The sequence below is a fragment of the Pelophylax lessonae genome, assembly GCF_965119305.1.
Source record: "Pelophylax lessonae genome assembly, chromosome: 13".
NCBI classification, from domain to species: Eukaryota; Metazoa; Chordata; class Amphibia; order Anura; family Ranidae; genus Pelophylax; species Pelophylax lessonae.
In genome coordinates, this window is record NC_138780.1 from 105214660 (window position 1) to 105239835 (window position 25176).

General features: G+C 41.4%; 1 protein-coding gene across 1 annotated transcript in view; it reads right to left on the reverse strand.

The window, feature by feature from the left end:
• Positions 1–25176, reverse strand: part of AQR (aquarius intron-binding spliceosomal factor) — a 213882-nt gene that overhangs the window by 167704 nt on the left and 21002 nt on the right. Inside the window, exons 6-10 of the mRNA XM_082242923.1 lie at positions 19571–19714; positions 18388–18456; positions 18129–18229; positions 17827–17903; positions 3612–3676 (exon numbers count right to left, since the gene is read on the reverse strand). Coding sequence (XP_082099049.1) covers positions 3612–3676; positions 17827–17903; positions 18129–18229; positions 18388–18456; positions 19571–19714 — 456 coding nt within the window. The remainder of the gene's footprint in view (positions 1–3611; positions 3677–17826; positions 17904–18128; positions 18230–18387; positions 18457–19570; positions 19715–25176) is intronic.

The window sequence follows — 25176 nt, forward strand, 5'->3', positions numbered from 1 at the left end:
TTTTATGTGGTGACCACTCAAAGCAGCTCTCCACACAGTGCTCCCTCAGACATGGGGGGGTCTCAGCTTTTGCTTACAGAACAGCACAGAAGCAGAAAAGCAAAGCAGATCAGCCTTTTGTGTTTTATTGCCGGCCTGCAGGACTGTGGTCACTGACAGAGGCGTAACTATAACATTCAGGGCCCAGTGCAAGAAACCATGAAGTTCCCTCTTATTCTCAGGTGCTCATTCCTCTTTGTGTCTCATGACAGAAGTATTCTCATTTCTGTTATGCAGGGATTTATGTTTTAGTTGATGCCAACGTTACCTCCTCCTCAATGCAGAGCTTTAAAAGGCCTTCTTCAGCAGACAGACAAAGAAATACCTAAAATTTCTGATTCTGTTGGATATTCTCTAAATGATATGTTGTCAGTCACTGAATCCTTCCCTTTCCAAGAAGAGCAAGAACCACCAATTGATTTTCAGTTAGCAGTTGTGTCAATTAAACAGGAGGAAACTGTGTTCCTTATAACTGAGGCAGTACATTTCACTTTGAAGTTGTTAGACTCCTCCATCCCCTCTTGTACTAAAAAGTCTTAAAAAATAAAAGGTTTTATTTCACAGATACAAAAATGCCCCATACCAAGGTGCTCCCCCTTCATCTCCTATTCAATAATTCTATCTATAAATAGTAGAAATTCCTTGCCCCAAAGTGCTCCCTGGCACTCCCTATTTGCAGAGGATTTTGTCAAATGTAATGGTGTATTTCTCTCTTGTGGTCAACCCGCCTATGTCTTGCCTTAGCAATGCACTGACCAAACTCAATCCTCATCAGCATATTCATGACTACTTAAAGTTATGTTGCTAGGTGAATGAACACTGGCCAAAAAAGGCAGAATTCCCCACCCAGGCATGACCACAAAGCCGCAGACTTCAGATAAATCCAGACAGCTCAAAACGACAACCTACGAGTGAAGCACTTTCCTGTTAGGATATTTAGGATTAGGAAAAAAAGAAATGCAACACAAATGTCCTGATTCAGGTTGAATGAGGACACCACTATAGGGATTTTTGGATATATCCTATTGAAATCACAGATGGTTTTTGATTGCATTATTATATTTGGTAATACTTTTGCGCTGACTTTAGTAATCATCACACATCAAATTTAAGAGCATATACAGTATTTTCAGTTTTGGGTTTCTATTTTTTTCTGTATATTTAGCTGTTTAAGATTGATTTTCACACACACACACACAAACACACGTGTTTGTAGTCTTGATTTTTATCGGTTAATGCACAAACATTTTGTATTGTATTTCACCTTCAGGGATTTGTTCAGACCCCTGACGTCCAGAATAGGACAGATATCTTTATTTGGCTTGGGAACCATAAACAGGTTGGAATAGAAGCCCAGAGACTCCTAAAATTTCAGCATAGGAATAAGTCAGGCCTTCCAGAGCTGCAAAGAAAAATGCTCCAAAGCAAAAATAGAGAGGAAAGCCGCAAAACTCTAGCTGGAAAGTTCTGGACATCACGCAGCAGACCCAGTGGTTTGTGACTTCACAAGTCAAGATAGCTGTCAAGGTCAGTAGACAACCCCCCCCCCACACCGCAATTAGCTTGAGTGGGGGCTCCCCTCCACTGTGAAGAGCACTTGCCTCTCGACCTAAAGGACTAGGGTGTCCTGTTCCTCTTAAAGGAACTGGGACAGAGGCAGAGGCTGGATGCTTAAAAAAAAAAAAAAAAAAGGAATGCTTTTTGGATTATGAAGAAGGCAGCGGTTTCTGACCTGTCCTTCCTCAGGGGTAAAATCATGTTTTTTACTCACACTCGACTTCTGGATTAAGGACAAACCCCACATGTGAGTGGCCTGCAAGGACAGCCTGTCAAGTTGTTTCTTGCAGAGAAGTTCTGCTGACCAGCACTTGAGCCATAGGATCTATTTTCATATGAGCAGACATTGTTGCCCAACTGAGAAAGCAGTTGTATGGAGTTTACCAAGGCATCCACTGGGTCTGATGCCCTGGGACAAAGCATACCATTTGCCCAAACTTTGAAGGCTTTGTAAACTCCTACTGCCAGCTGCAAAGCTGCTTTCACCAGAGAGAAGGACGCCTTAAATTGGGCCTCCAGGCTCTTATTTGTGGCATCTTTTAAGACTGGAGACCGTCAAGGCTCAATGAGGAAGTGGGTTATATCAACAGCCAGAGGGCCCCATATCTTGTATTCCTCCTCCACGGGGTGCTTCTGCGCTAATCGCTTTGGTGTGTAAACAACTTCTCAGGGAGAGCCCAATTCGCATATATCACTTCCTGCAAAGGAGGATGCACAGGAAAAGATTTGTAATTCTTAGGATCCAAATCCAGTGTCTTTGAGAGAAAGGGACTCTGGAAATGGCAACTTCAAATTTATTCTCACCCGCCACAAAGGCAACTATGGTCTTTTGCTTCTGAAATAGACCCAGACACTGAGTTTTCTTCTGAGAAGACTCATCAAAAGAGGATTCCTGATCCTCAATTGCTTCCTCCTCACCCAGATGGGATGGGGAGGAGGAGGGGAAGGAGAGAACCCACATTTGAGTCCCAGGCATTCCAAACCAGTGAGGACCCAGGGAGCTGGTCACACAAACCAGAAATGGCTGCTGAAAATTCGTCCCTAGACACAAGAGAATCAGTGGCATGTGCCCTTAAAACAGCAGAAACACAAGATGAGAGCAGAAATTCAGAACTAAGCTGACCCTTAGAGGAGTCATTACATGACAAACTATGCAAGGGGTCCTCCCTACCGAATAAAGAAATTTTGTAGCCCACCCCATCGCGTCCCCCTCCCCCCCCCCCCCCCAATGACCTGCGAATTTCATGGCTTGCTTGTGGTTAAAAGGCCTGTAACCCTAGTAATGGGAGTGGCCACCCAGCTGAGAGGAGTGATGCTGACAAAGACTGTGCTGAAGCTAAGTAGGACTGCTAAACTGCCATTTGCATGTGTGCCCATCATCCAATAAGCCAACACTGGGGGATGGCCACAGATGTTCTATACAAAAGGCACGGCTGCAGAGCCAGAGGCCCAATTTTCAGCCCTCAGAGTAGGCACGCCTTGCAATGCTATTAGGGACCTGACTCCCCCACACTGCCCTGGACTTGTAAACCACCCTGCGAGCAAGGTTACTGGATGCTAGCTACACCAGAGATTGCTGCCCACAAAATCCAACACAACCAATGGCAACCTTAAAGGCCGTATCCCCTCTTCCATGCAGGGTCTGGGTACCATCCCTTCTTGGTCTTAGGGTCATAGGTGACTGATCCAAATTAAACATTTCCCTTCCCCAGGTTGGGTTTGCAGAACAGAACAGGCCATGAAATCAGAAGTCTAGCGCCCACTGAAAAGAATCTTCAGAGAGACTACATCGGCACATCAATCACCTAAGCCCACTAGCAAAATAATGAAGCTTAACTGACCTGGGGGGGGGGGGGGGTTATGCCTGGGCAGGGAATTCTACCATTTTTTTTTGCAGTGTCTATTGGACTGAAGTTGGCAGCATAACCCAGGTAGTTACAATACGACTATGCCGTGTGTCCTGTGATGTGCAATTAGGAAATAGTATTTTGAAAGGACAACAAAAAAAAAAATACCTCTAAATCAATCATAAGTTCTATAAAGCGCTCACAATAGTGGATTTTCTCCAAGGAGACAGGACCTGCAAAATAAACAGAAACCACATCTCAGCATCCAATAAACATACCTGCAAACTTTGATATTATGGTCTACCCTAAAGGCAAATTATCAGTTAGAAAAAAAACTAAAATATCCGGTCTATACATTCACCATATCGATAACAGATTCTAGATTCTGCTGTACCCATAGTTAGTACATTTATTACAATGACCGGCTGGAAGTACAAAAAAAATATTAAAGTAGATGTAAACTTCATAGTCTTTCACTCATTCATTTAATTTTAAAAGTAATTTTAAAATCTTTTTAAATGTAAAGCTTTCATTGAAATAATACCTGTTAATCCTACCAAAGTTACCCTACAGCCACTTCCTGTTATGGGGTAACATCGCTCTGACCCCATTTCCAAATTGCTGCCCCGCGTTGTCACCTTGTCACGTGCAGAATATAAGTGGTTGTAAACAATAAAAAAACACAAGCACCATCTAAGTGTAGTAGTTTAATCAAACTGAATTTATTTCACTAAAATCAAGCAACTCACAGAAACAGTGCAGGGGTAGAGCTCATCTGTTCTCCGCTACCAGGCGTTAGGTTCGTATGTTCTGGCTGTGTCGTATGTTCTGACTGTGATAAGAAGAGAGAGCAGCGCGAGACCCTGCGGAGTGTCCCTGGCCGGGGATACAGGCTTTCAGGTACAGCACGGGGGATGGACGTGACATCACTGATGATGCGGCTTGGGTGTGGCTATGTTTATGCAGAGCATTCACGCTCCTTCAGGTGCAATAAATTCAGCTTAATTAAACCACTACACCTAGGCTGGGTTCACACTACTGCGAATTGGATGCAGGTTTACCCGCATCCAATTAGCAAAATGCCTAAAAATTGATAAAAAAATTGTATACAAGCCAGCAGATGGATCAAGCCTGCCTTTTAGTTACACAAAGCCACGGGTTTTCATTATGCACCATTACGACTATCTAGACACTGGTATCCTAACAACCAATGACTTCATCAGTTAATAAGGAGGATGTCTGTTGCTTCCACAGCATCCTTGTTTGACCCCCCTGTGCGCCCCTCTCCCTCAGCACTGGGGTGACATTAGCTGGCTGATGGAGGAAAATTGAGGGAGAAGAGAAACATTGGAATACCCACTGTGATGGAATGATGTGAGCTCTGAGATGTAAAACAGTATAAACACAGTCATTGTCAGAGTTGGCTTCCTCCAGAATATATAAATATTGGAAACTGGAATTCTTTACATCTCTAGCATATTTTGGAATTCAAAGTGGTTACTTCATCAGGTGTCGTACAACCCCAATTCCAAAAAAGTTGGGACGCTGTCTAAAATCTACATAGATTTGCAAGTCTCATAAACCCATATTTTTTTAACAACAGAAAATAGAAAAGATATCCAATGTTTAAAAACAGAGAAAATGTACTATTTTAAGAAAAAAAAAAAAGGGTAATTTTGCAATTGATGGCAACATGTCTCAAAAAAAGTTGAGAAAGGATAACAAAAAGCTAGCAAAGTAAGCTGTACTAACAAGAAAGAGCTGGAGGAACATTTTGCAACTAAATAGGTTAATTGGCAACAGATTAGTAACACGATTGGGTATAAAAAGGACATCTTACAAAGTCAGAGTGTCCCAGAGATAAAGATAAGCGTAGGAAGTTGGATACTCGCCATTTCCCTACCCACTGTCATAGAACGGTCTCTGTATACATATATATGTGTCAAATTTTATTCATTTATTATCTTTATCCATTTATCTCCTCCCCCCCCTTTGCTCCTCCCCTAAACCCCTGATTTTTTCCACATTATCATTTGCCTTTCCGATTAGTCCTTGTTCACTTCTTTTGACTACCCTGACTCCGTCCCCATCTAGCCCCTTCCTGTCCAATGGGGGATTCAGCCTGACACACATCAGTTGCCTTTGCAATCCTCCTAAACTCCCTCTTGCAGCTGGGATCCTAACAAACACTTTGTGTCTACTATTCCCAACTGCAGCTTCATTTAGCCTGTCTCTGCTTCCTTTTCTGCCTACATTTTGTTTTTGCCATAAAAACTCTCTTATTACTCATGGCAATGGATTGATTTTATTTTTTTGTGTGTCTCTGCTCCAATGTTCCTTCATTCAATCTGCAACTCACTCATATGTTGGTTCCATACAGTTAGGAGTAGAACCTATTTTGATAGAATATCTATGGTTTATGGATTGTTTGAACTGGTCTTTGTACTACTCATTGGTGTTCATTTATCATTACTATTACTACCATTATCGTCACTTATTTTGTTTATCCATTTATCTAGTTATTTATATAAGTGTGTGTGTGTGTGTGCGTGTGTATGTATGTGTATGTATATATATATATATATGCGCATCTTTTTTTTTTCTGTTGCACTAACAAGAATAAAAACAAATTTAGTCTTTCTTTCTTACTTTGCTTTTGTGTTGCCCTGTAGCCCTAATAAGAACATGTTTTCTTTGTTGTTCTTGGTTTTTATACCTTAGTCAAGTAATGTATGTCCTTTTTGACTTTTATAATTACTGCATTAAGGCATTTGTACTTTCATACTTGTGTGGCGCTCCCATCCTTTCAAAACTTCAGAAGTAAAGATGGGCAGAGGTTCACCCATCTGTGAAAAACGGTCTCTAAAAATTGTTTAATAATGTCAGAAAAATATTGCTCAACGTAAAATTGCTAAGTGCTTTGCTTTAAAATATATCATCATCTACAGTACACAATATCAAAAGAGTCAGAGAATCTAGAGAAATAATGCAATATTGGATGCCTGTAATCTTCAGGCCCTTAGATGACACTGCATTAAAAACAAGCATGATTTTCTGATAGAAATCAATGCATGGGCTCAGAAATACTTCCACAAAGATCACTGTCTGAACACAATTCACTGTGCCGTCCAAAAATGCAAAGTAAAGCTCTATCATGCAGAAGAAGTAGCCATATCTGAACATGATCCAGAAACACTGCTGTCTTCTTTTGGGCCAAAACTCCTAGGCGATGCATTTATGGAGTTTGGCGGGCCGCCACAACTACTGATTCCCATGAATCACTCTAGATCCCTGCTTCTCCTAATCCATCGATGACTTCTCCAGATTGTAAAGATTCGTTAGGGCTTCCCACTCCGCAACCCCACCACAAATCCAATGTCAAAAGAAATCTAGACGCTTGGAAAGCAGGGGTGCCTTCAACGTAACAAGCAAAAGCAAAAGGGTGAAATCCCTGAAACTGTAAAGATCTTCAACTTATCATCTAACACTTTGTCCACTTCTGAAACTATTACTTTACTATATTATACTAATGTAAGGCTCCTGCGTTTCTTATATGGTGTGGATTTTCAGCTGCAGAAATAGTTCCACGTCAGTAGTCATGTAAGAGATATGCTGAGATACCATTCCCAACCTCAATGACTCATCATGTGTGGAAGGTCTTATTTCAGCCAGTAAATACACACAATTAGCAAGCTGGTTCCTAGAGTGACTTTATGTATGTTGTAACACAATGATGAAGGTTGAGGGATAGGTTGAGTGGAGGTGGTAGGTGATAGACACTTGAAGGTGAGACAGTAGCAGATGGATGCAGGAAGGTTTAGCAATGTTGTATGGTAGCAGATGACAGAATAGCAGGTGGACATACAAAAGAGATCAACCCAGTGCAGAAAAGTAGCAGTAGTCTCAAGAGCTAGCAATCTAGTTATGCAGATGTGATAAACAGTCTTTACTATGCAGAGCTAGATAGTGTAAGCTTAGTATAAGTTTATAGAGAATTCCCCTGCGGGGTACTTAGCACTATTAGCGATACAGCCGAAGGGTGGTTCAGGAGAGGCGGATGATCCAGTAGCGGGATACAGGGATCAGCGCAGCGAGGTTCCGTCAGCGAGGTAAGCTTGCAAGCATGGAAGCTTCAAGCAAGGTTAGCATCCAGGTAAGGGTGTTTGAACGAACACATGTGAGTGAGAACCGGCGATTTAAATAGCCATCTAGTCCGGCGCTGGGTGATGACAGCTCCAGTCTTAAAGGTGTATGCGCACCTTTCCAAAAGTAAATGGTGGGGCGCATACACTTGTGGAAAGTGTAATTTAGGGTACCAAAGGTACCGGAACATTACAATACCCCCCCCTTAAGGCCTGCTCCTGAAGGCCTCTGGAGCTGGTTTGTCTGGGTATCTCGCATGAAAATTGCGGATTAATCTAGGGGCATGTATGTCAGAGGTGTTTAGCCAGGTGTCGTCTTGGGGCCCATAGTTCTTCCATCTAACCAAGTACTGAAGTCTTCTTCTGTAGATACGAGAATCCAGAATCTCTTTTATCTCGTATTCTTCTCCACCTTCAACTTGTACAGGAGGGGGAGGTGGAATATTAGGCCTTATTCCTTGGTCCGGAACATGGGGTTTCAGTAGCGACACATGGAAAATGGGATGGATTTTTAGGTCCATTGGCAATGTAAGCTGCGCTGCAGCTTTTCCAATAAGTTTCTTGATTGGGAAAGGTCCCAAGAACAGAGGTCCAAGCTTTTTGCTAGGGATCTTCAGTCTCAAGTTTTTTGTTGAGAGCCAAAACGAGGTCCCCGATAGTATACTGTGGAGAAGGTCTTCTACGAAGATCATAGTACTTCTTTTGTTGACTGTGAGCGTGTGCAATGGTAGTATTTAGTAAACCCAGAGAATCCTTTATTTGGGTAAGATAGTCTGAGGCTACTGGGTTATTTGAAGGAAGGATGCGTGGAGGGAGAATAGAGGGATGGAACCCATAGTTCAAGTAGAACGGACTCTGCTTGGTCGTACTGTGGGTTGCGTTGTTGTAGGCAAATTCTGCCAGGGGGAGAAGATCCAACCAATCATCCTGTTGGTAAGAAGTGTAACAACGTAAATACTGCTCGATGCGTTGGTTGACTCTTTCAGTCTGTCCGTTGGTCTGCGGATGGTAAGGAGAAGTGAGCTTCCGCTCAATCCGTAGTATGTGACATAGTTCTTGCCAGAATTTAGAAATAAATTGGGATCCACGGTCAGACAGAAGAGTTTTTTGGGATACCATGTAATCTGAAGACATGTTTCATCAGGAGTTCTGCCGTTTGTTTGGACGAAGGTAGTCTGCGAATAGCAATGAAATGTGCCATCTTTGTCAGATGGTCCACTGACACCAAGATGGTATTAAATCCTTTGGAAGGAGGCAATTCTACGATGAAGTCCAATGACAAAACCTCCCATGGAGTTTGGGGTATTGGTAGACTGCATAGTAGACCGGATGGTCTCGTAGTGTCAATTTTGGACCTGGCACAGACATTGCATGAAGAGACGAATTTTTGTATAGATGTTTTCATGTCAGGCCACCAGAATTGCCGAGAAATCAAATTGAAAGTCTTTGTCATACCTATATGTCCTGCCATAGGCACATCATGCGATAATTCCAAGATCTTGGTGCGTAGGGTAGGTGGTATGTAAAGTTTGTCGTTGTAGTAGAGGAAGCCTTCTGCATCAGTATTTAGTTGTGGTGGGGGGAAATCCAAACTTATACCATGCAGAACCTCTTCCTTCAAGGAACGGACAACTCCAATAATGCGTTTGTGAGGTATTATAGGAACGGAAGGAATTTCAAAGTAGTTTTCTTCAGTTAGTCGTGATAGTGCATCCGCCTTTTTGTTCTTATCTGCAGGTGTGTAGGTCACTAGGAAGTTAAACCTTAGAAAGAATAGTGACCATCGTACCTGTCGATGCGAGAGAGTTTTGCTAGTCTGAAGATATTGGAGGTTTTTATGGTCCGTGTATATAATTATTGGTAATTGGGTGCCTTCGAGTAAATGTCGCCAATTCTCCAGAGCCAATTTTATAGCAAGCAGTTCCTTTTCACCCACGGGGTAATTTATCTCGGGACTGCTCAGGGATTTAGAAAAAAAAGCGACTGGATGAAGTGGTGAAGTTTGGGTAGGTCGTTGGGAGAGTATTGCTCCTACTGCCATGTTTGACGCATCTACCTCCAGAATGTATTGGAGGGATGGGTCTGGATGGCGTAATATGGGAGCGGAAGTAAACCTTGTCTTTAACAAGTGGAAAGCCTTATTTGCTTCTTCTGACCATTTAAATGGTATTTTTATGCTAGTGAGCTGTGTGAGGGGTCTCACAATAGCAGAAAAGTTTTTTATGAACTTCCTGTAGAAATTTGAAAATCCCAGGAATCGCTGTAGCGCCTTGCGTGTAGTTGGTGTAGGCCAATCCTGAATGCAGGATATTTTACTCATTTCCATCTCGATTCCTGTTTTGGATATGATGTAGCCTAGAAAGAGTACCTCATCTTTACGGAACAAGCATTTCTTCAGCTTCACATAAAGATTATGTGCAAGCAATCTCGATAATACAAGTCTTACATGTCTTATGTGTTCAGACAGGGTCCGTGAATATATAAGTATATCGTCCAGATATACCACAACACAGACATCTAGTAAGTCTTTAAAAATATAGTTTATAAATCGTTGGAAAACTGCAGGGGCATTGCATAGGCCGAATGGCATCATAAGATATTCGAACAATCCGTATCTAGTTCTGAATGCAGTCTTCCACTCGTGTCCATCACGGATTCGAATGAGATTGTATGCTCCTTTCAGGTCTAATTTTGAAAAATAGGTAGCTCCACGCACCTGCTCAATGAGCTCAGGGATAAGCGGTAGAGGATAGCGATCTTTTATTGTGATAGCATTCAATTTCCTGTAGTCGATGATAGGTCTGAGACTTGAATCTTTATTGCGAACAAAAAAGAGTCCTGCTGCTGTGGAAGAAGTGGAAGGTCTAATAAAACCTTTTTCCAAGTTCTCATCCAAATAGGTTTTGAGATGGGCAAGTTCATCCTGTGAAAGAGGATAAACATGACCAAACGGCAATTTGCTATTTGGGAGTAGATCAATGCTACAATCATAGTCTCGATGAGGAGGTAATGTTTGAGCGTTTTTCTCAAGAAAAACCTCAGAAAGATCCTGATAACATAGTGGTGCAATCTCATCTGTCACCACAGACAGAATCTTCCCGGAAAACGGGAGGTTACACGTTTCCTCGCAATAACAAGAAGGGAAGGTCAAGGACCGTTTCTTCCAATCTATGGTTGGTTGGTGTGTGTGTAACCAGGGAAGTCCCAACACAATGGGAAAGTGGGGTGAAGGTATTAAATCGAAGGTAGAAGTCTCCCTATGAGACTCGTTAATAGTGACTAGAAGTGCTTGTGTCTGATCGGTGATCGGACCAGAGGATAACGGAACACCGGTAATAAGACTTACTGAGACAGGTTTGAGTTTAGAAATAATAGGAATTTTATTTAAAGCAGCAAAACATATATCCATATAATTTCCACAAGATCCTGTGTCAATCATGGCCTTAGTAGTAATCCTGTTCTGGTCCCACTGTAATGTCAAAAAAACAGAAATGTAGGGGTTAGTGAATGAAGTTGTCAATCCTCCTAGAGAGACATGTGAACACTCACCCTTCTTTTTGTTGACTAGGGGACAGACGTTTATCTTGTGATCCGGGGATGCACAGTACAAGCAGAGATTTTCATTTCGTCTTTTGGCTTTTTCCATAGTTGATAGCGGTGGGCGTATGGTTCCTACCTCCATAGGAACGGCCAGACTCCGAGAGGAAACGGATAATGGCATTCCCATCTTTTCAGCCTTTCTTTCTCGTAGTCTTCTATCTATGGTAATATTGAGTTGTATTAATGCATCCAGGGTTTTTGGCAGATCCGCTCGGGCGAGCTCGTCCTTAACGGCTTCTGATAGGCCAAGCCTAAATTGGGTTTTCAGAGATGCATCATTCCATTCTGAATCAAGGGTCCATCTCTTGAACTCTGCGACAAAGTCTTCTACAGGCCTCCTTCCTTGTTTCAAGGATCTTAACTGAAGATCAGCAGTACTCTGCCTATTGGGGTCATCATATAGGCTAGTGAGCTCTGCCAGGAACAAGGCATAGGAGTTGAGAAGCTGGTCGTTTTTCTCAAAAAGAGAATCTGCCCAGGCTCGAGGATCGCTTGATAGGTAAGAAATAATAGTACAAACCTTAATGTGATCAGTAAGGTAGGTACGAGGTTTTAGCAAAAAAAGTAACTCACATGCGTTTTTAAATTCGCTAAATTTTTTGCGATCGCCTGTAAATACCAAAGGGGGATTTATCTTGGGTTCAGGGGACTGAGCAGAGGTAAGTTGTGTCAATCTAATTACCTGCTGCGACAGAGCCTGATTGTCTTCTTTTAATTCAGCAAGTGCGTGTATTAACGCAGATACTTGCTGTTTTAATTGTGTCACCTGAGTGGTTATTTCTGCTGAATCCATTTTTGGGTTTGTTCAATCTGTAACGCTCCTGCGTTTCTTATATGGTGTGGATTTTCAGCTGCAGAAATAGTTCCACGTCAGTAGTCATGTAAGAGATATGCTGAGATACCATTCCCAACCTCAATGACTCATGTGTGGAAGGTCTTATTTCAGCCAGTAAATACACACAATTAGCAAGCTGGTTCCTAGAGTGACTTTATGTATGTGGTAACACAATGATGAAGGTTGAGGGATAGGTTGAGTGGAGGTGGTAGGTGATAGACACTTGAAGGTGAGACAGTAGCAGATGGATGCAGGAAGGTTTAGCAATGTTGTATGGTAGCAGATGACAGAATAGCAGGTGGACATACAAAAGAGATCAACCCAGTGCAGAAAAGTAGCAGTAGTCTCAAGAGCTAGCAATCTAGTTATGCAGATGTGATAAACAGTCTTTACTATGCAGAGCTAGATAGTGTAAGCTTAGTATAAGTTTATAGAGAATTCCCCTGCGGGGTACTTAGCACTATTAGCGATACAGCCGAAGGGTGGTTCAGGAGAGGCGGATGATCCAGTAGCGGGATACAGGGATCAGCGCAGCGAGGTTCCGTCAGCGAGGTAAGCTTGCAAGCATGGAAGCTTCAAGCAAGGTTAGCATCCAGGTAAGGGTGTTTGAACGAACACATGTGAGTGAGAACCGGCGATTTAAATGGCCATCTAGTCCGGCGCTGGGTGATGACAGCTCCAGTCTTAAAGGTGTATGCGCACCTTTCCAAAAGTAAATGGTGGGGCGCATACACTTGTGGAAAGTGTAATTTAGGGTACCAAAGGTACCGGAACATTACAACTAAGCTATAACTTTACTTAAACGAGGTTTACATTTTGCTCCATCATTATTTCCCAACCCTTTTACACTATACAAGGATCTCAACAGCTTCATTCAACTTCTTACGCTTAAACAATTCTACAGTATACAATCTTCCAATAATACTACCCAATCTGTGGACATTCCAGGTGATACTGAACCCATTGGCCAAAAACTTCTAGAAGAACTATACATTGGTGATGAAGATTAATACTGTTCATACAACACCCTTCCACTTCTCCTTTGGTATGACACACTCAATTCAAACCAAAATCTGTATTTATTTCCAGTACAAGCTAAGGGTCAATATCTTCAAACGTTTTACCAGGTGGTGTTTGCTGAGATTAAAATGTGTAATCACAGCCAAACAGCTTCCAACAAGTATTCAAATCTGTCTCCCAGTGAACAAGCAGCTCTAAAAGATCTTACCAAAAATCACAATCTTGTAGATTTGCATGATTAATCATAAAAAAAAAAAAAAAATTGCTTTCTCGATTCACTGCCCCCCTCACAATATAAAAATGGCATTTCTTCGATTCATACACACTAAAGACTGTTCTCTGCTCACTCACAGCTGTCAAAAAAAAAAAGAGAGAGAGTCTTCTGCAAATGTTTATCAACATTGTTAAAGAGGTTGTAAACTCCCCATTAAGAGCCAGTTCACACTGCCACGACTTGTCAGGCAACTTTGTCGCCTGGCAAGTAGCACTCCATTCTGTGCAATGGAACCGTACTAATCAGAGCGACTCAAGTCGCTCCGACTTAGAAAAAGGTTCCTGCACTACTTTTGGGCGAAGTCGGAGCGACTTGCATTGACTTCTATTAGAGAAGTTGTTTGCAAGACTTGTAGTCGCCCCTCTGGAAGGCGCTTCTGGAAGAATGGTCAAACATTCCCATAGACACACTACTAAACCTTATAGACAGCCTTCCCAGAAGAGTTGAAGCTGTTATAGCTGCAAAGGGTGGGCCAACTCAATATTGAACCCTACGGACTAAGACTGGGATGCTATTAAAGTTCATATGAGTGTAAAGGCAGGTGTCCCAATACTTTTGGTAATATAGTGTATGTGGAGCAAACCGTAGCAGAAAGCTGGTTATGCCATCTCCTGACCAAAATATAAATTACAACAAAACAAAAACAAATGTATAATTCAAGCCCCGCAAAGATCTTTTTTTTTTTGTTTGTTTTTTAACAAAAATTCAAATTCAAGCTGAGATGAATCAGCAATGTTTTTAAGGAAGCCACTTGATTTTCTATTTGATATTCTCAGACACACTGATCAACAGTGGTGGTGAAGGTTGTATGAGATACTGTATCTAGATTTTATTATTTCACTGCTAACAGCTGGTGGTAAACGGTTACTAAACCCTACATTTTTAATAGCAGCTGATCTGGGTACTTACCTGGTGCTTCTTTTTCTTTAAAAACTTTCTTTTAATCTTGATTGAGCCAGTTCAAAGATTGCGGTTCCAGGTTCTCGGGTGGATCTGTTGCCTTGGTGGATCCTATGGAGCACAACTTGCATCCTGGGAGACAGGCTCTAAACCTACATTAGTAGACTACATGTGTCAAAATGCACAGGCAGACACATGTGCAGTGGCACTTGGCAAGGGACCTGCAGTCCTGAGGAGGGGAATTAGGGGACTTTGAATGAAGTTCTAATTGTGCGCTACCCTACCAGAAGTTCAGGGAAACAGCGCAGAGTAACCTGGTGGCTGTGCTTGTAAGAACAGCAATTTGTGTTTCTGCAATATTTCTGAGACTCCATTCACACTGGGGCGACCTGTCAGGCGACCTGGTCGCCTGACAGGTCGCCTGCCATAGAGTAACTGTGGACCCGTTCTAATAGGAGCGACACAAGTCGCTCCGACTTAGAAAAAGGGTCCAGAGCTTCTTTGGGGCGACCTGGAGCGACCTGCATAGACTTCAGTGATATGAAGTCCATGCCGGCCGCTCCGAGGTCGCGGTGCAAGCTGCGCACTGTGACCTGTGAGGTCGCCCCGGCAAGTAGCGTCGCCCCAGTGTGAAGGGGGTCTTAAATAAACAATTATTGTCCTCTGCTCAACTGGCACATTTAGTTCTCATTCTAATTGAAGGCTTAATTACCACTCTAGCAGTACAAGAAGAGCACTGTCCATACAATCTTTTTTTTTTTTTTTTTTTTTCCCTAAGACCCTAAAATGTATGTCTAGGAAAAACAAAGTCAGCAGAGAATGGTACAACAGAGTAAAGGGCCATACACACTATAAGATTTTCTGAAGACTTTTTCCTTCAGATTTACCTTTTCTATGTAGTGCAAGGGCCTGCCAGATTGCATACAAATGTAAAGTGTTTAGGTTTGACCTCATATTATATGGTTTTGGTAAATCTAAAGGAAAAAGTCTTCAGAAAATCTTATAGTGTGTATGGCCCATTAGTATGCATGTTTGCATTTGGTTACAATTTTGCAACAGGATGACAATGTATGCAAATCCCAACAATGACATTCTCTTACTTATCTATATCTAAAACTGTTTATCGTGTTGGAAATTCAGAACTGTCCTATGCATTTTGCACACTTTCAGTGTTATCTCAAACTGGGGAATAAAAGATGGTGATTGGCATGTGTCACATTAACAAATCAGACAGACCTGTTTCAGAGCACAATACAAAGTAATGCTGGTTCTGCAACTAACTAGCAAAGGAACTATAGCAGTTTTTAATAAAGAAAACTGCAGCAGGTACTTGCCAGATAGGACCTGGTTAATAGGAAGTCAGCGGTCTTTTGGCTGCCTCTCTGCCCCTGCAGTGAATATAGCTGGGGAAAGCATAATGCCTGAACAAAGAAAAGAAGTGGCAATTTCTGTGTGAATTTCTGGCAGATCAAATCATATTTTTCTGTACAGTAATCACAGAAAACCCTTTCCCTGTCAAAACCACTTTTGCATTTTTTTTCACACATGTTAAAATGCACATTTTAGGCCTGAAGATTAGAAAAACTTAAGATAAATTTTCTGAAAGCAGGAATGCTGGAGAATAAAATGGGGCTAAATATGATTATGTCCTTTTATCTTAGCATAACTGTTTATTAAATGCATATTTTCAGTAAAAAAATTACGGTAAAATTAATTTTAGTGCACACAAAACACAATATATTAGCCACTGAAAAACAAACAAAAAAAAGACGAGTTGCGTCAAGTAAATAGACGCTCAACATGTCAAGCCCAAGCTTTAAAATTGTGTGTACAGGTGAAACCACAACAAACTTCAGTACTCAAATTTGTCCATAAGCAACACTTTAAAAGCCTTTACAGGTCATCCATTTAGTGCCCATTCACACGATGTGCAGTTCCCTGCATTTTTCTGTGAGTAAAAAACTCCAATGTCACACAGAAAGCAATAGTTTTCTGTGGAGGGAGATTTACTAAAACTGGTGCACACATAATCTGGTGCAGCTGTGCATAGTAACCAATCATCTTCTAGGTTTTATTTTCAAATCCTAACTGAAGAAGCTAAAGTTAGAAGCAGATTGGTTACTATGCACACATGTACCAGATTCTGGGTGAACCAGTTTTAGTAAATCTCCCGTGTGTCATGTTCAGACTAGAACGTATGTGTGCCTAATATCACAACGCATTGCATGGCCCGCATGTCACCACAAAACAAGAGCAGCACACCATGCTGCTGTGCAGTGACATGAATAAAGTGTCACTTTGTACACCTAATATAAGTTCTGTCAAAAAAAGGGAGCTGTAGGTGATGTGATAAAACTCTGCAGCCCCAAATGCTGTACAGGTAGCAGTGGTTTGGGATGCATAGTAATGTGAATAGACCCTTAGGGGTTGATTTACTAAAACTGGAGTATGCAAAATACTTTTTTTTTTGTCAAAGCTTAATTGAACAAGCCGAAGATTCAGGAGGAGGTTTTTTTTCTGGTCGATCTGTGGGCTCTGAGTTGTGAAAGCTATTTGGTACCTGGGGACTTTTGGTGAGCATTTATACTTGTCATTCACGTGGTGGAGCACCCAAATATAAAAGAAAAAAATCACTGTGTTGGTGGAAGATTATAAAAGAAAAGCACTTACTAATATCAACATTGAATTATGGACTGTTATCTATAGGTTTTTTTACTTATGGCTCTCAAGTATTGAAATAAATTTAGATGGGACCCACATATATATATATATATATATATATATATATTTTTTTTTTATTATTTATATTCATATTCTTCATTGTTGGTCATACATCTATTTATAACACGCACTGGCTAATAGGGCCTTTCTCTACATGGTTATGTAATATTCACAGTCTAACAGCACCTTACTTTAATCACTTTTTTTTTTTTTAAGTTAAAATCTGATTGGTTACCATGCACAGCTGCGCCAGATTTTGCACTCTCCAGTTTTAGTAAATAAACCGCTTCATGTTAACAATGAATGACCTTAGAATTATTGCTCCTACTCTGGTGTGCACGCCGATATGCAACATGTAGCACAATTGTTATCGTAAGTAGCTGCACCCAACGCATGCATTTACATATGTGTAGGTAGGTGGGGAAATGTTTTAAAAAAGTTTTTTGGGTGTTTTTTTAGCACAGCAGCCAGGAAAGGACGGTTGGGAACTAATTAGTTAAGCCACACATGTCACTTCCAGGTTTCTTTACCAGAGGGAGGATGAGAAAACAGGTGTTTGCTGAGCTCCCTCCGCTATACCCAGAAACACCCACATTGTCGGTCCCAGGCCAACAGGTGGGACAGCTGACCCCGGGACACAAGGCAGCTTGTTTCTGGGTCTGTGGAAGGGATTGGACTTTGGAGCCACCTGAATTACTTCCAACAGAAAACCAAGTCAGCTCAAAAAAATACACACTCATTCTCTAGTGTGTGTGCAAATGCCACCGCTGCTGCTGATGTAAGCCTTACCTCAGTGGCAGCAAAAGGGTTAAAGGAAAAGAACATAGGAAAATGTGCATGTTCCTTTTTCAGCCCAGAATCTCATTTTATTTCCTCTAAGTTGAGAGTTACCTGTAGCTTGAATTGATCGAAGCACAGACAAGAACTTCTGTATAAGCTTCCACAGAAATATTCTTTCCTGCTTGGCCCTGCAGAGTTTAAAAGAGATAGGACATGGAAGTCAATATACAAGTAGAAACAAAAAGGACTCTGGAAGCTCAAGTTATTTTTTACTAATCATATACTATTGTTAAAGGTAATCACAAAATTGTACGCTATAGGAAAAAGTATGCATTTAGAATTATTTAAATATGAACAGTATTAAACAACACTGAACTATTTGCAGGTTTTGTAAATTTTTATATATTACATACATCTCTTCTGCCTTCGAGTCCATCTTCTCATCATTCTTCCTAATGAGGTTCCAGAACTTCCTAAGCTTTTGGGTCTTTTTTAGTTCCTGCTCCAGACGAGCCTAGAATTTACATGTCAGAGGTCAGTACAACACTGCAATAACTTCTTGTACGGGTTTTCACCCATATGTAAACATTACATGTTGAAATGCATAAAAAGTCCACTAACATCTCCTGCCGCTATACTTTCAGATAAATGATCAAATGGACAAATGCATACCGGTTGCAGACAGGACCACATGGGCAGTGATATGAGCTGCTGGATTTGTCCACGAATTAAGTCAACCTCCTGCAAAAGAATAGGACATCTTAATATATTTTGGTCTGAAACTTATAAGAGAAAAGATCTTAAAGGAAAAAAAAAATAGAGGGAATTTTATTTAAACCTGACGTATTTATTAATGTATACTGATATTTAGTTAATATTTGCAAAATTATTGCAAAAACAAGGTTGAATTCTTATAGAGTATTAGATCAAGTAGAAATTATATTGGCAGCATTTAACCCCTCTAGTCTAATCTATGGGTATATACCAGTAACAAATAGCATAAAGGAGAAGTTCACTTTACATAAAAAATAAATGCACCTCTTTTTGCAGGTAAAAAAAAAACGTGCATTTATTATTTTTTAAAAAAGGAGTCTGGAAAGCATTGCACCCATGATCAATAGTTAACATGTGCAATGTCAGACCCCTGCACACACTACCTACAGCTTTGTTGCTCATACCAGTGTACTGGCTGTCATTGCAGAGCTGTAGGTAGTGTGAATAAACTACAGGCATGCTGTGGTGGATAACGGTACTTGTAGTTTATTCATTCACCGACAATTGAGAATGAATGAATGACGTGGCTGTGTGGATGAAGCCATGCACAGCTGCACCACTTTTCAAAAAAAACAGCGGGTGAGGGAGACGAATCCCCCAACAAAATGACCCAATTCATCAGCACAACAACATACTATTTGCCTTGTTAGGATATAACCTTTTGCATGATTAGAGAATAGCTCACTGTTACATTTAAACACGTCTAGTTTCTAAAAAGCATTCCCCTCTCCACATTTCAGAGGTGTGACTGAACTGTTATTGCTTTGCAAATTCATAGACAAAATCTAGGTGGGTGGGGTGTTTATTTCCAAGTACACCAATCAGTTGAGCTTGAGATCAGATATCAGTAAGTATTACTTGAAATCTGCTACTATACTGGCTACGCTAGTTTGAATATCACCAAAACAATGTCTGTAATGTGGTTTATGTGGTGTACTCCTATGCTGTACTATGAATCACTAATAATAATGGAACTTAATTATGAGAGAGATACATACACACAAAAAAACACTATACTGTATATATCATCTCTAACAGTAGACTAAACATATGTAACTTAATATAATGTATAGACAATTACTAGGCTGTTGAAGCAGTGATCCAGAAAAAGGAGGAGAATTGTGCGCTCTTGTAATGTGTAATCACTTTTCGATTCTTCTACCACTGATGCCTCCATTATACTCTTGAAGAAGAAGGGGAAATGTTCTGGCTTCTTCTTGAAAGTCTGAAAATTGTAGAAAAGGATTGCAGATATTTCAACATCCACCATAGTTTTCTCTCCGAGAAACAAAATGAATCAGCACATCTCGCAATCTGACTTTTTAACACACGCAATCAATCTGTCATGTTTACAAAGCAGGTGCCCATCTGTTGTTAAAACATAACGGGACATAGAGCATCAAATAGGTGTAATTTCATAGGCCGGCCTTGAAAAATGTGAGAACTAGGTCTAGTCACGTCACCTATTAAGGTCGTTTTTTTTTTATAATTGGCTGTGTTGTGGTCCACTAGCAAGATGAGAATGGGTTCCCCTGAAAACTCTAATAACAGAAGCTGCATACAAGGTAAAGAATAGGCCCCCGGATGTAATCGGTCTTTAGAAATGCCAAGCAGTGATTAACTTGGTTGCAGATTCTTCTGCAGGATCAAACACAATTTCAGCCAAAAGGTATTTGTTTTAGTTTTAGAAAGACTATGCAAGACATGGAAGTTCTGTCATGTCTTAGTGGCAGAAGTACTAACCTTTCCCCATGCTATCAAAAAATATAAAATAGAGCTGGGCTTTAAGACCCCGTTCACACTAGGGCGACCTGTCAGGCGACCTGGTCGCCTGACAGGTCGCCTGCCATAAAGAAGCTGCGGACCCGTTCTAATAGGAGCGACACAAGTCGCTCCGACTTAGAAAAAGGGTCCGGAGCTTCTTTGGGGTGACGCGGAGTGACCTGCATTGACTTCAATGTTGTGAAGTCCTTGCCGGCCGCTCCGAGGTCGCGGTGCGAGCTGCGCGCCGCGACCTGTGAGGTCGCCCCGGCAAGTCGGATCGCCCCAGTGTGAACGGGGTCTAAAGCAACCCCGTCACTAAAAATTTAAGCAGAAATAAACAAACATTCTACCTGTACAAAATATAGCAAACACTTGCCTCTTTAGCTGCCTATGCTGCTATGATGAAAAGGAACCGCCAACTGAGGTCTCTTCAGAAACCAACACTTCTGAGTGTGTTGACCACCGGTGTCACCTACTCACTGATTCCTACCAATGACCCCTAAATTACTACAGGACACAGTAGTGATGTAGAGGTTGTTGGTGGGAGGAACAAATGAGCACATAATGTCATAATGAGGACACAGGGTACACTCTCACAAATGTGTTTTTTTTTTTTTTTTTAGAGACTTTAATCAGCAATTCACCTTAGTCACAGCAGTATGGGAGGCTTGAGAGGTACAGTATCTCACAAAAGTGAGTACACCCCTCATGTTTATGTAAATATATTATATATTTTCATGTGACAATGAAGAAATGACACTTTGCTACAATGTAAAGCAGTGAGTGTACAGCTTGTATAACAGTGTAAATTTGATGTCCCCTCAAAAAAACTCAACATACAGCCATTAATGTCTAAACCGCTGCCAACAAAAGTGAGTACACCCCTAAGTTAAAATATCCAAATTGGGCACAAAGTGTCAATATTGTGTGGCCACCATTTTTTACCAGCACTGCCTTAACCCTCTTGGGCATGGAGTTCACCAGAGCTTCACAGGTTGCCACTGGAGTCCTCTTCCACTCCTCCATGAAGACATCACGAAGCTGGTGGATGTTAGAGACCTTGCACTCCTCCACCTTCCATTTGAGGATGCCCCACAGATGCTCAATAGGGTTTAGTTCTGAAGACATGCTTGGCCAGTCCATCACCTTTACCCAAAGCTTCTTTAACAAGGCAGTGGTCGTCTTGAAGGTGTGCTTGGGGTCGTTCTGTTGGAATACTGCCCTGTGGCCCAGTCCTCGAAGGGAGGGGATCATGCTCTGCTTCAGTATGTCACAGTACATGTTGGCATTCAAAGTTCCCTCAATGAACTGTAGCTCCACAGTGCTGGCAGCACTTATGCAGCCCCAGACCATGACACTCCCACCACCATGCTTGACTGTAGGCATGAAACACTTGTCTTTGTACTCCTCACCTGATTGTCGTGACACACGCTTGAGACCATAAAAATTGTTCATCTTGGTCTCATCAGACCACAGGACATGGTTCCAGTAAACCATGTCCTTAGTCTGCTTGTCTTCAGCAAACGGTTTGCGGGGTTTCACCTTTAGAAGAGGCTTCCTTCTGGGATGACAGCCATGCAGACCAATTTGATGCAGTGTGTGGCATATGTTCTGAGCACTGACAGGCTGACCCCCCACCCCCCTTCAACCTCTGCAGCAATGCTGGCAGCACCCATGTGTCTAATTCCCAAAGACAATCTCTGGATATGACACTGAGCACATGCACTCAACTTCTTTGGTCGACCATGGCGAGGCCTGTTCTAAGTGGAACCTGTCATGTTAAACCTCTGTATGGTCTTGGCCACTGTGCTACAGTTTCAGGGTCTTGGCAATCTTCTTACAGCCTAGGCCATCTTTATGCAGAGCAACAATTCTTTTTTTTTCAGATACTCAGAGATCTCAGCCATGATGTGCCATGTTGAACTTCCAGTGACCAGTATGAGAGAGTGAGAGCGATAACACCAAATTAATTACACCTGCTCCCCATTCACATCTGAGACCTTGTAACACTAACAAGCAACATTACAAGGGGGGGGGGGGGGGGGGGAAATAACTAATTAGGCCCAATTTGGACATTTTCACTTAGGGGTGTACTAACCTCTGTTGCCAGCGGTTTCGATATTAATGGCTGTGTGATGAGTGATTTTGAGGGGACAGCAAAATTACACTGTTATACAAGCTGTACACTCACTACTTTACATTGTAGCAAAGTGTCATTTCTTCAGTGTCGTCACATGAGAAGATATAGTAAAATATTTACAAAAACATGGAGGGGTGTACTCACTTTTGTGAGCTACTGTAAGTAGTTACTATCTTCACTACAGGGAACGAGCATCTCCTCTTGGATTTTAGGGACAGGGTTGCTTTAAGATTAAAAGTACAGAAGGGGCCGACATAACTGGACCCATATGTTTGTCCAAAAAGATAAAATCCAATTGCTGGAATGTTTTCTCCTGCTATAATGTTAAAGATTAAATTCACCTGTAGTCTCAAGGAAAAAAAAAAAATAAAAAAATTACCACATTTATTTTTTACTGCAATGTTTTGACTGTTAAAGTGGAGGTTTTTATCGTACAAGAGACATGCACTCTGCAATAAAAATGTCCCTACTTGCCATCTCCTTCAGCACTGTAAACTTCAGCATACAGTGCCGGGCCGGTCTCCGAGTGCCTGGATGACAGCCTTCCCTCCAGTGGCAGGAGTGACATTACCCCACACTGGTCAATAAAGAGGCCCGAAGACCGGCACTCAGAAGAAGATGCCGAGCCATTGGACAGGTAGGTATGGAGACATTAGTTCCACTTTAAGAATTTCTAAGCCCTTCCAGTTATGGTAAGTATGCCCTATATTTCATATAAGTCAAACTCTGTCTATAGAGCTAGGCTTCACCTAATTCTATACAGCAGGTAAAAAAGTAATGAAAATGTCACCATTTTTCTAGATGTATTTCTAAAGGTGCTATTGACAAGAAATTTTCCCCAAATGTCAGTAAAAACCCAAGCAATTATACATAAAAGAACTCAAAACAAATAAAGTTCAGAAATTAAGCTATGTGTAATAAAATGGAATGACACAGGGAAAAGGTATTGGACACGCTAACTGAAATTTATTTAATGCTTCGTACACAATTTTTGTTGGTAAATCACAGCTTCAAAACACCTCTTGTATGGAGAAATTATTGCATGCTAAGGTGCGATTTTGACCCCTTCTTCCACACAATCTTCAAATCTTGAAGGCTCCATGGACCTCCATTATGACCTCTCATCTTTAGTATTTTACATAAATTTTCTTTTGGATTCAAGTCAAGTGATTGGCTGGGTCATTCTAGCCTTATTATCTTTCTTTGCGCTATGACTAAGCGCTAAGGAAGCGTGAAACAATAGCTGGTGATGATGTTCCCCTCCATTTGTGTTTTTGGATTTGTTTTATATAAACTGGCTAGAATAAAAGGCGATTTTACTGGACATTCTGCCAACCAGAATTATTTTTGCTCATTGGAATCCGTGATAGACTGGGCCAGCACCTGGTCTGCTTTTTAGTGGAGGTGGAGATGGGAGACTGACCAGAGCGGTGTTCACTCACATCTATTCTATAAACTACTCCCACAAATGCAGGCCATTGATTACAAAACAAGATCTGTTAATATGCACACACAAAAAAGTATTTTTCTAACAAATTCATTCAAGAACATGTTGCAAAAATGATTATCAATTTTTTTTACACAAATAAGAGTTTTCTTTTGGTGGTATCCAATCACCACTGGGTTTTTGATTTTTTTTTTTTTAAATTAAAAAAAAAAAAAAGACCGAAAATTTTGAAAAAAAATAAAAAATGGATTTTTGTAAGATCTTACCGTAAAATCCTTTTCTCTTAGCTCATTGACAGACGTAGTCCTCGGTGATACACCACCTTCGGGTTATGTTGCCTCCACAGGAGCAGGACTAGACAGGAAATTAAAAAGCTCTGGCCACACCCTAGGGGCAGTCCCAGAGGGTATATCCTCTCTCTCTCTGCCTCAGCAAATCAGTTATGTGAAAAAGCAGTCTTTAGAGATTTAACCCAACCCAACTCAAAAAAACAGAGGGGCGGGGACTACGTCTGTCAATGAGCTAAGAGAAAAGGATTTTACGGTAAGATCTTACAAAAATCCATTTTTCTCTAGCGCTCATTGACAGACGTAGTCCTCGGTGATACACCACCTTCGGGACGTCCCAGAGCAGTATCACAACTGAGGGGTGGGAAAATGAAATCAAATCCCAATCTAGAAGGCCCAACCGGTGCCAACTAGAAGTTTACAATGCTCATCCTTAATGATGAGACTCAACAAAAAAGAGAAAAAAATCTTTTTTTTTTTTTTCAAACAGAAAAAAACCCTCGAGGTAGACCACCGGTCTCCTCAAATTGCGGCCTGCAAAACCTTGCGGCCAAATGAGGCATCCGCCGATGCCGTCACATCAATTTTATAGAATTTTGTAAAGGTATGTACCGACGACCAGGTGGCCGCCTTACATACCTGGACCACTGACGCCTGATGGCGAAAGGCCCAGGAAGTACTGAGCGCTCGAGTGGAGTGTGCCCTAACAGGGAACGGAGGACTCTGACCCTTAATAGAATAAGCCTGTACCACCGTTTGTCTAATCCATTTGGCAATGGTCGCGGCAGATGCAGGCAAACCCTTTCTGGGGCCATCCGTGATCACAAAAAGTGAATCCGTGTTACGGAATGATTCCGTAGCTTTCAGGTATACCCTGATTGCCCGAACCACATCTAAGGAATGCAACGCATGTTCCCGATGATGCTTGGGCTGAGGACACAAGGAAGGTAGTACAATATCTTCATTCAGATGAAAATCTGAAACCACCTTAGGAAGAAAAGATGGCTTAGGATGAAGTACTACCTTATCCCTATGAATCACTAGGTATG